The sequence below is a fragment of the Dendrobates tinctorius genome, unplaced genomic scaffold (genome assembly GCF_039654945.1).
Source record: "Dendrobates tinctorius isolate UK_male_01 unplaced genomic scaffold, ASM3965494v1 ptg000087l, whole genome shotgun sequence".
Lineage (NCBI taxonomy): Eukaryota > Metazoa > Chordata > Amphibia > Anura > Dendrobatidae > Dendrobates > Dendrobates tinctorius.
In genome coordinates, this window is record NW_027361755.1 from 1,245,195 (window position 1) to 1,257,681 (window position 12,487).

Here is a 12,487-nt window from a genome sequence, read left to right on the forward strand (position 1 = left end):
GACTTATCGAGTGAAGTTCTTGTTGGGAAGAAGCTGGAATATCTCCCGACGTCGTCGTAAATCATGGATAATGTCTCTGGCTCTGTGACGGAGGAAAGAAATGCATTGTCTCCCGACCGTACCGATGTATCAGGACTCGCTTGGCTTGAGTACATTAGAATGCAGGATCAGTCTCTTTCGTTGATTCCTCTGGGATGGTGCAGAACATGAACAGCAGGCAGACCGCGGTAGCGTGCGAACCTCTGATGTACTCGCTATGAGCAGAGCGAGCAAAACTATCACTGGGAGCAAGAAGGATCTGAACGGTGCAGGAACATCCAGGGGAAGTTCAGTCAAGAAACAGTCCGTAGGCGAGTCAATCCGTGAGGGACTAAAGGATGAGGTGTTAGCAGTTGAAGCAGTGGGGAGGGAGTTAAGCTTCTCCTTGTTCTCCAGTCGCCTTCCCGCCAAATCTCCCCGTTCTTGCACTCAGCCCCTTCTATCTCCCCCACGCCCCCTGCTGTCCAGTGCAAAGGTCCTCCCCAATCAGAAGAATCGTCCCCCGGAATCAGTGGTGACAGTCCTGATAGTCCAGCCCCAAAGTGTAGATGGAACTGCTGACGCCGTCCTGCTCCTCATCTTACATATGGATGGGACGGGGTGTGGTCAAATTGCTCATGAAATGACTTGATGACAATTTCTGAAGGTGGCTTTTGTCAGTTAAAAAATACACCTAATTCATTGTGTCCTACGCCTCTTAAAGGGCTTTTGCAAGAATGTAATAAAATGACCTCCGCCACGTAATTCAAATGGCAGCCTGACCTAGTCTTTGTCAGGACAGGCTGCTCCTGAATCCGGTTTCTAAACTACCATTAGCTGTATTGTAAGCATACAGTCATATGTTAAAGTTTGGGCACCCCTATTAATGTTAACCTTTTTTCTTTATAACAATTTTGGTTTTTGCAACAGCTATTTCAGTTTCATATATCTAATAACTGATGGACTCAGTTATATTTCTTGATTCAAATGAGGTTTATTGTACTAACAGAAAATGTGCAATCTGCATTTAAACAAAATTTGACCGGTGCAAAAGTATGGGCACCCTTATCATTTTCTTGATTTGAACACTCCTAACTACTTTTTACTGACTTCCTGAAGCACTAAATTGGTTTTGTAACCTCATTGAGCTTTGAACTTCATAGCCAGGTATATGAAATCATGAGAAAAGGTATTTAAGGTGGCCACTTGCAAGTAGTTCTCCTATTTGATTCTCCTATGAAGAGTGGCATCATGGGCTCCTCAAAACAACTCTCAAATGATCTGAAAACAAAGATTATTCAACATAGCTTTTCAGGAGAAGGATACAAAAAGTTGTCTCAAGATTTAACCTGTCAGTTTCTACTGTGAGGAACATAGTAAGGAAATGGAAGAATACAGGTACAGTTCTTGTTAAGCCCAGAAGTGGCAGGCCAAGAAAAATACCAGAAAGGCAGAGAAGAAGAATGGTGAGAACAGTCAAGGACAATCCACAGACCACCTCCAAAGACCTGCAGCATCATCTTGCTGCAGATGGTGTCACTGTGCATCGGTCAACAATACAGCACACTTTGCACAAGGAGAAGCTGTATGGGAGAGTGATGCGACAGAAGCCGTTTCTGCAAGCACGCCACAAACAGAGTCGCCTGAGGTATGCAAAAGCACATTTGGACAAGCCAGTAACATTTTGGAAGAAGGTCCTGTGGACTGATGAAACAAAGATTGAGTTGTTTGGTCATACAAAAAGGCGTTATGCATGGAGGCTAAAAAACACAGCATTCCAAGAAAAACACTTGCTACCCACAGTCAAATTTGGTGGAGGTTCCATCATGCTTTGGGGCTGTGTGGCCAATGCCGGCGCCGGGAATCTTGTTAAAGTTGAGGGTCGCATGGATTCAACTCAGTATCAGCAGATTCTTGACAATAATGTGCAAGAATCAGTGACGAAGTTGAAGTTGCGCAGGGGATGGATATTTCAGCAAGACAATGATCCAAAACACCGCTCCAAATCTACTCAGGCATTTATGCAGAGGAGCAATTACAATGTTCTGGAATGGCCATCCCAGTCCCCAGACCTGAATATCATTGAACATCTGTGGGATGATTTGAAGCGGGCTGTCCATGCTCGGCGACCATCAAACTTAACTGAACTGGAATTGTTTTGTAAACAGGAATGGTCACAAATACCTTCATCCAGGAACTCATTAATAGCTACAGGAAGCGACTAGAGGCTGTTATTTTTGCAAAAGGAGGATCTACGAAATATTAATGTCACTTTTATGTTGAGGTGCCCATACTTTTGCACCGGTCAAATTTTGTTTAAATGCAGATTGCACATTTTCTGTTAGTACAATAAACCTCATTTGAATCCAGAAATATAACTGAGTCCATCAGTTATTAGATATATGAAACTGAAATAGCTGTTACAAAAACCAAAACTGTTATAAAGAAAAAAGGTTAACATTAATAGGGGTGCCCAAACTTTAACATATGACTGTACGTAGCTCTGTGATACGAAGATACAGAAAAATAACTTCTCGGCAGACTGGGCATGTACTCTGTCAATCAAGAAGATTATTTATTCTTCTGTCACACATTTCTTGGCTAATGGGGCTATGTTTTGTTACAATACAGCTCCTGGCAGTTGACACACAGGTCTTGGGAGATGTGTTTATTTAGACTGCACCATATTCAAGTGAGCCCTGAACCCCACTGACATGCACATTGCAAGTCTTAATATGTCGGCCCCCAAATATTTTTGTTTTGCTGTTTGTAGTATCGTTTTATAGCTAGTTGAAAAAAGACAAATGTTTGTCAAGTTTAACCGAGTGATGAGGAAGGATAAAAGATGGGGAATATGTACAACCACAGTGTATAATTCAGTCCGCTCCACAAGAACTAATCTTTCTGCTCTAACCCCAGTTTTAAACATTGAGAAAGAAACTGTAACAATTTACACTGGTGATTGTCTTGTTGTTTTTCATAGAATCATAGAATCGTAGAGTTGGAAGGGACCTCCTGGGCCATCTGGTCCAACCCCCTGCTCAAAGCAGGATTCGCTAAATCATCCCAGTCAGATGTCTGTCCAGCCTCTGTTTGAAGACTTCCATTGAAGGAGAACTCACCACTTCTCGTGGCAGCTTGTTCCACTCATTGATCACTCTAACTGTCAAAAAGTTTTTTCTAATATCTAATCTGTCTCCTCCCATTCAGCTTCATCCCATTGCTTCTAGTCTTTCCTTGTGCAAATGAGAATAAAGTTGATCCTTCTACAATGTGACAGCCCTTTAGATATTTGTAGACAGCTATTAAGTCTCCTCTCAGTCTTCTCTTTTTCAAACTAAACATTCCCAAATCCTGCAACCTTTCCTCATAAGACAGGGTTTGCAGACCGGTCACCATTCTGGTCACTCTTTTCTGAACTTGCTCCAGTTTGTTGATGTCTTTTTTAAAGATTTTTCACAAAATTTTCACAAAATTGTGACAATACACTTGACTCCTAAAGGCACTATTACATAGCGTTGCTGAGATGTGACAACACTACGGTAATTTACATGCTACACCCATATTTTTCACAGTTTTAAGTTGCTAATTCAGGTGCACCATAACAGCTAGTAGTAAGGCTGGGTTCACATTGCATTAGGGGGTATGCGCTTGACGGGATCCATTACATAGTGGCACTAACTCTATGTAACGGATGCGTTAACGCATCCATTGCCCGCAATGACAGTAGCGCATCCTAACGCATGCCAAAATCAGCATGCGTTAGCGAGTATGCGTTACTTCATGACGCACCCTCGAATGCGGTCTGCAACGTTTTTGGGTGCGTCGGGACTAGCGCACAGCGAACTGGCTGTATGGGCTAACAACACATGGTAGCGCATGGTAACGGACTGCAACCATGCGTTAGCGCTAGAGCACAAAAGATATCAAAAATGACATCAGCGTTAGCGCATCCGTTTAACGGATACGTTAAACGGATGCCCTAACGCATTGTGAACCTAGCCTAATCAATGTGTGGTCACTATGGCCTGGCCACACTTGTAATAGTTCACCTACTACAAGATATGTTAAACCTTGACTGTTTGACTGTAATCTGTTGTTAGATGTGACTTTTACACCTAGTTTACTTTTTTACCCATAATTTTGGTTCATTATATTAACCCCTTAAAGCTCCTTGACATCTGTTTTGTAATAAACCTGTATATAATAGTCTATGACCTCAGAATATATGCCTTTGCGATTGACTCAGGATCCTAGTGGTGTTAGACTATTAAGCTCCCGATGTAAAGGCTGGGACTAGAGAAGTCTCTGATTCTGGCCTTTTAATTCCCTGTATGCTTCAGTGAATTGTTACCATGGCATGGCATTTGTTGGAGGGAGCTTCTTTTGTCATCACCTCTCACAATCTGTTAAAAAAAAAAAAAAAAGACAAATTATATCCCAATCTAATATATAAAGCTCAATGTGTGTGTGTGTATGTTTGTATGTCCGGGATTGGCATCTGCACCGTCGCAGCTACAGCCACAAAATTTTGCACAGTCACACGTCTGGACCCCGAGAGCGTCATATGCTATGTTGTGAGGCGAAATTTTAACCCCGTGCATTCCAATTCACCAAACAATTTTGTCCCTGGGTACATAATGGGGAAAAAGTGTATGTATGTAAACTGTGTTCCAAATTATTATGCAAAAAGAGTTTAGGAGTGATAAGGTTAGAATTTTTTTGTTTGTTATTTAAACTCATTGATGGTGATGTGTGTCAGGGCTCTTTATATCACTGAAAGCAATTGCAGATACCTGTGCAAATTAGTTTGGCAGGTGTGTCCAAATAAAGGCAAGACTACTTAAGAAGGCTGTTCCACATTATTAAGCAGCCTACATTTTTTGCCAAAATGGGAAAGAAAAAGGATGTGTCGGCTGCTGAGAAGCAACAAATTGTGGAGTATTTAGGTCAAGGCATGACTACAATCAACATTGCCACGACACTTCATCGTGATCATCGCACAATCAAGAAGAATGTAGCTGATTCCCAGCACACACGTGTGCGTGCTGATAAGGAAAAATTGATGACTCTTTCCAACAGGCAATTGCATCAGGTTAAAAGAGCAGCTGCAAAAATACCTTGTCATAGCAGCAGACAAGTTTTTGAAGCTGCTGGTGCCTCCAACGTCCCCCGAACAACAAGATGCAGGGTCCTTCAGAGGTTTGCAGCTGTGTGTAAGCCATCCTGTTGACCACCTCTATCCACTGTACACAAGCAGAAACTGCTCCAGTGGGCTAAACGATACATGAAGACTGACTTCCAAACTGTTTTGTTCACCGATGAGTGCCGTGCAACGCTCGATGGTCCAGATAGATGGAATGGAGGATGGCTGGTTGATGGACACCCCATGAAAACACGGCTAAGGCGCCAACAAGGAGGAGGTGGAGTAATGTTTTGGGCTGGAATAATGGGGAGAGAGATTGTCGGCCCCTTTAGGATCCCTGAAGGGGTAAAGATGAACTCCATAATCTATGTGGAGTTTCTAAAACAGCACTTCCTGCCATGGTTCAAGAGGAAGAACCGTGCTTTCCGCAGCAAGATCATTTTCATGCATGATAATGCACCGTCTCATGCTGCAAATAGCACATCTGCATCTCTGGCTGCTATGGGCATAAAAGAGGACAAACTTATGGTGTGGCCACCATCTTCCCCTGACCTCAACCCCATTGAGAACCTCTGGAGCATCATCAAAAGGAGTGTCTATGATGGCGGGAGGCAGTTCACATTTAAGCAACAGCTCTGGGAGGGTATTCTGTCCACATGCAAAACAATTGAAGCACAAACCATCCAAAAACTGACAAATTCAATGGACGAGAGCTTTCAGATGCTCCTTTCGAACAAGGGGTCCTATGTGCAAATGTAACATCACCTAGAATAAAGTTTTGACTTGAAAACTGTTTGATTTCATTTTGTAATAAGCTCATAATGCTTATAACTTCACAATTGACCATTTTTTTGTTCAAAATAAAAATAAAAAGGTTGAAAACTCTGCTATGCATAATAATTTGGAACATGCATGTTGAGTGTTTCTTATTTTTAAAAATATACTGCTTTCATAGGCAGTTTGTTCAAAAACATTGCAATTATACTAGAATATTAGATGACTGGAAAATAGCAATGACTGTAATTCATATAGGTAATTTAGAGAAAATATGAGGAAATATTTTTTGCATAATAATTTGGAACAAAGTGTATATGCGGGGATTGGCATGTGCACCGTCGCAGCTAGAGCCACAAAATTTTGCACAGTCACTCGTCTGGACCCCGAGAGCGTCATAGGCTATGTTGTGAGGTGAAATTTTAACCCTGCGCGTTCCAATTCACCAAACAATTTTGCCTATTATTCTTATTTCTATGGTGTTATCGTCCTTCTGTAAAGCTGGAAATAACTCAATTTATTACCGTGCCAACACAGACCACCCTCTGAGACAGACTGCAGGGGGAGCCCAGTATCACACAGGATAGGATTAGATACATGGCTCAGCAGTCAGTATCACACAGGATAGGATTAGATACACAGCTCAGCAGTCAGTATCACACAGGATAGGATTAGATACACAGCTCAGCAGTCAGTATCACACAGGATAGGATTAGATACACAGCTCAGCACACAGTATCACACAGAATAGTATTAGATAGATGGCTCAGCAGACAGTATCACACAGAATAGGATTAGATACACGGCTCACCAGTCAGTATCACACAGGATAGGATTAGATGCAAGGCTGAGCAGTCAGTAACACACGATAGGATTAGATACACAGCTCAGCAGAAAGTATCACACAGGAGAGGATTAGGTACACAGCTCAGCAGACATTATCACACAGGATAGGGTTAGAAACAGCTCAGAAACAGGATGTGCCAAAGGAGAGGACATTTTCATTCCAAGAATTCCACTCATTCCATCTGATTTATTTTTTTATTTTAAACGCCTCCAGTTTCCAGTTCATTTGCTATTTGAAATGTCCATTAACAATGCTCAGGGATAGTCCTTGAAAGTAGTAGGGATCGCTTTTCTCATGGTCAACTTTACGTGGTCTGTTCAAGAGTTGGAACTGACAAAAATCTGTTCATCTTTGTACTGAAAGGAAAAAACAAAAATGTTTATCAAAAGGCTCTTGAATGAGTTGAAAATAAAATACTATAATACTTGGGTAATCGTTTAGTTAATTTGTGTTGCAAATCTGTAGTGTTGAATATATGATGTGAAATGTTTTTATGTGCAATATAATCATTATAATTTGTTATAACTAACCACAGTTGGTTACTATGCCCAGGCAACGCCGGGCTCTTCAGCTAGTATCCATATATATTTTGTGAAAGTATAAATCACGGGCAGCTCTTTACAGTCATGGGCACCTTTAATCAAAATTTTACAATAAATTGTAAATACTTGTAAAATCTAAAGCATAGAAGCTAATTTTTACAGGCCGTTTGTCTATATCTCCACGTTCTTATCTTCATATCCGGTATTTATGAGAACTGAAGAGCAAAAGTCTCTGTAGGCTTTTCGCCAGTAAAGATTTGATCCAAAAAGTCCCAATTTACCAAACTAACTTCCAGAACCAGAAGGTAAAACTGCTCTCTGAATTCTAAGAGTATTGTTCTAGACTGTAATATGATATGAAGATATAGCCCCGTTGAGTGTAAAAGGGTTAAATATAAAACTTGAATAACATGGCTAAATAGATTTATTTTTTCCAGATAGGAGATTATGGGCCAATGTGGGTCTACCCAAATTCAACATTCGACTGTGTTGTAGCTGATCCACGTAAAGGAACAAAAATGTATGGCCTGAAGAGTTACATAGAATATCAGCTAACACCAACAGTAAGTAAGCTGCATCTGAGCGCAAAGTCCCAGTTCTTACATTCTCATTATACTTCAAAGTCAAGTAAGATATGATGAGGTATTGCAATGCTAAAAATTGATGAAACTGAGTTTTAAAGGGAAGGTACCATCCAAAATTTTTTTTTTCAGCAATTGAAAAAATGTAAAAATTAATGTTTAAATTTTGTTAAAAAATATTATCATTTGTTTTATAATTTAGTAAAATATGAAAAATAGTTATAAAAGGTTTATTATTTCCACTTTTAAACACTAGGGGGACCAGCTACTGAAGTTTGACAACTAGCTCACATTACGACTGCAGTAAATATAGGCTGAATCTGCTCACGTGTGTGATTTCTCTCCATCCCCTTCTGGGTGTTTGATAAGTGATGAAAGAGGATGAGATTTAGGAACACTGCAAAACCATTTTGTTGGTGACAACAAAGTTATACTGACAAGTAGACGGTAACCGAGGATAGTAGGCAGTTGGTGCTGCTCGCTGTATCATATACTGGGAAATATACATGCATGCTCACACACAGGAAAATACACACGCTCACACACACAAATACATGCTCACGCACTCACACTCATTCACTCATGCACTCATGCTCACACACGCTCACTCACGCTCACTATCAATCACGCACATACATTCATCCTCTCACGCTCTCTCACGCACACGCTCTCACACTCTCCTTTGCTCTCACGTTCACGCACATACTCATGCTCACACACTCACGCTTTCACGCTTACACTCGCACACTCACGCTCTCACACATACTCACACTCGCGCACTCACGCTCATATTCGCACACTCACGCTTTCACACTCGCACACTCATGCTCACACACTCTGTCCCGCTCTCACTCTCGCTTACACTTTCACGCTCACACTCAGCCCGACACCCTCATTACTAATCCGATAAGTAAACACAAACACACACAAACCTACGCACACATTGTCACCAGCCTATGTAGGAGCGTTAACAGAACGAACGTACATAGGCTGTACCCGGCAACAACTGTTAATTTTTTTTCATTTTTTTTCTTTAAAATTATGTGGGCTCCCGCATGATTTTAATAACCAGCAGAGGGAAGGCAGACGGCTGGGGCAGATGTTTATAGCCTGGGAAGGAGGTAATACCTATGAAGCTTCTCAGATATTTACATACGCTCCAGCTGTATACTTAGCATTTACTGGCTATTAAAATGGGGGACCCCCCAAAAAAAAAATTACGTGGGGTACCCCTATAATTAATAACCAGCGAAGGCTATGCAGACATCTGCGGGCTGATATTAATAGACTTGGAAGGGGCCATGGATACTGGCCCCCCAGGCTAAAAGCATCAGCTCTCAGGTGCCCCAGAAAAGGCGCATCTATAAAATGCGCCAAATCTGGCAATTTGCCTCCCTCTTCCCACTTGCCCTGTAGCGGTTGCAAGTGGGGTTCATATTTGTGGGTTTGATGTCACCTTTGTAATGTCAGGTGACATCAAGCCCACAGGTTAGTAATGGAAAGGTGTCTATAAGACACCTATCCATTACTAATCCTTTAGTTACATGGTAAGTAAAGACACAGCCAGAATAAAGTCCTTTATTTGAAATAATAACAGACTCCTTTAATAATCTTAATTAAAACCTACTCACCGAACGCCTACTCCACCGAAGCCAACGTCTCCAGCAAAAAAATAAAATAATATATATTCTTCACTTGTCCACCGAGAAGGTAATCAATAATGTCCCATGGTGATCCTGATCACTTTGAGAGTAGTCACATCAGTGTCACTGCTCTCAAAGACAGCCGGCGATGCACTGACAGGAGGTATTTGCTCCCGCAGTGTATCACTGAGTTGCAGTGAGAGAGTTCACCGGTGTTCATCAGCTGATTTGCTCCGGTGATCTCAAGTACAGCACCACTGCCACGTGGGAAAATTCTCACGCAGCGGTACCGTAAGTGATAGCACCGGAGCTGATGAACTCCGGTGAACTCTCTCGGCAGCGCAGTGATACGCTGTGGGAGTGATTACCTCCTGTCAGTGTATCACGGCGACTGGGTAGAGTGGTCACATCTCCCAATGTGACTGTTCTACAAGTGAGATCACTGTGGGACACTCAGGATTACCTGGACTACGGCGGACAGGTGAGTATATGGTGTTTTTTTATTTTACATTATTTCTAGGAGATGAGGGCATCGGGGATGTGGTGGGAGGTGAGTATAATGTTTCTCTTATTTTTATGTATGTATGTAATTTTACTTTTTTTTTTTTTTTTTTTTTTTAAATTATGAGCATCGGCAGATGATACTACTCTTCCATCAGCAGCACCTGCTGTCACTGTTAGTGACACCAGACGTAGCCCGATGGAAGCAGTAGTCTCATCGGCCCATCCCTAATTTTTTTTTTTTTTTTTTCCGTAGGTCACAGTCAGCTGCGTGGTCACGCTGACATCGGACAGCATGACCCTGCAGCACTATAACTAGCGGTCTTACCACCATCTTCTGTCATCGCACGCACTGAGCAGTGAGTGCAATGACGGGAAAATAAAACCCATGGACTACGCTATGGCATACGCTGTGGGCTACAATGAAATGGCCACAATCTCCTCCCACAACTATGACTTGGACAGCCTAGGGGAGGCATGCCTAGGTCACAGCAAAGAGGCACGAGGTGCGGCCTCAATGCAAGAGATACGTTCGGAGTCCGACATTTGGCTCTTATGCCCATGGCTGCCATAAGAGTGAGGTGTGCCAGTGTCGTGTTCAGACACTTACACCTACGCTAATGAAAATGGCAGCCCCCAGTGGCAAAAATAAAACGCAATAAACTCTTAAAGTAGTTAATTTAATTTTGTATTAAAAATAATTGATTGTATAATCAATAAATTATTAATACAAAAATTAAAATCACGGCACCTTGGCTTAAAATTACATATGTGAAAGTAGCATGCTTTGTAATCCCTCCTGGTATAAAACCACAGCCTTTCTCCCCACTGTCAGAAAATTTTGATTTCAATAATTCTGCTCTCTCTTGCTTATAGCTCAATCTTTTTTTTTCTTTTTTCTTTTCTAGAGCACAAACCGGGCAGTGAACCACAGATATAAGCACTTTGATTGGCTTTATGAGCGTCTTTTGGTGAAGTTTGGCTTGGCTATACCCATTCCTTCTCTACCAGACAAACAAGTCACAGGTAACATTTTAAAAATTAAGCTGTGTTCAGACATCACTCGGGGAACTTATCTCCAGGAAGAAAAAAGGTTAGGGCATTAAGGGCAATTTGTCACCACGTTTTTGCAACCTGATCTGAAAACAGAATAATGTAGACTGTTCCCTATGTGTCATCTATGTGTCACTTGCTGTGTAGTGCAGTTTTGATCTCTTACTGAAAAACTGTGACTTTATCACTAGAGTACTCGTAAGGCTGGTTTCACATTAGCGTTTTTGTGCGCACCCCTATGTTTAACATGGCGGGCGCATGGTTTAGCGCTTGCACGCATTCATCAGCGTTCACGCATTGCATTTAGCACTTGCACGCATTCATCAGTGCGCATGCGCTTTTTCAAGGTGTGTGTCTAGACGCTCTTGACGCTACATGTTGCATTTTTTGTTCCACCCAACCTCGTAAAAAAAAAACGCATGCGATCGCGTGCTCACGGAATGCGCAATAATAACACATTACAGTCTATGAGGTCACAGGCGTGCGCTTGGTCATGCACACTGCAGTGCTTTTGAGCGCATGCGCTTTTGAGTAAACAATGTCTCGACACTGGTTTAAACCACCTCCTACACAAAGCAACATTGTTTGGGGATAAAAAATTACGGAGAACAAGATGAGTTTATACAATATACAATGAAAATATTTATTATGAATCAATCCTTCAATTACATAAATAGTAAAATTTGCAATAAAATATTTTATAAGTCAATTTAATATGTATGGATATACATGATCCACAAGACTACGAGTCACATGCTACAAGCGTAATAACAGTATAGAGCACTAGCATTTCCCATTTCATTAAGCCAGTGGTGGTTGAAAAAGTTAATATAACAAACAGCTGATATAATCAATGTAAGGTGGCTACACAAGTTAACCATGTAAATATAAGCTGTAATGATGTCCTCAATTAATAGGCCCCACCACGGCGACGATAGTAAATGTATAAGCACATGTGCAAAAACCACTACATAAATGAAAAAAGTAAAAGGTTAATTACACATAATAATTGCTTGTGCTGTGAAAGCGTTCCCCAAGATATTTTATTGCATCTTTAGGGGGATAGTGTAGATAAAAGAAGGTGTTTGCACTAGTAGAACAATACTCTCCTGACAGCCTTGCAAGAGACCAGAGCCCTTTCTGAATTTGGAGCAAAGCTGCAACATCAAGAATGTGAGTATTCTAAAGCCTAATGTCTGCCTGTCCTTTTAAAAGTATTATGTACTAATGCCTTTTATTTATTTATTTTTTTGCAGTATGTCTTCTGGGGATGAATATCGGCCGTCCCATGGTGAACTGGCCCAAGCAGAGTGTGATGTAAGTATCTTCCTGCCCGACATTTTGTGTAAGTATAGCTGCTGCATCTACACATGTGGAAAATT

General features: G+C 41.4%; 1 protein-coding gene across 4 annotated transcripts in view; it reads left to right on the forward strand.

Annotated features, from left to right (window-relative positions):
• Window positions 1-12,487, forward strand: part of SNX9 (sorting nexin 9) — a 555,224-nt gene that overhangs the window by 307,250 nt on the left and 235,487 nt on the right. For all 4 annotated transcript variants that reach the window (XM_073585703.1, XM_073585704.1, XM_073585702.1 and 1 more), the window contains 2 exons: window positions 7,765-7,890; window positions 10,961-11,078. In XM_073585703.1, coding sequence (XP_073441804.1) covers window positions 7,765-7,890; window positions 10,961-11,078 — 244 coding nt within the window. The remainder of the gene's footprint in view (window positions 1-7,764; window positions 7,891-10,960; window positions 11,079-12,487) is intronic.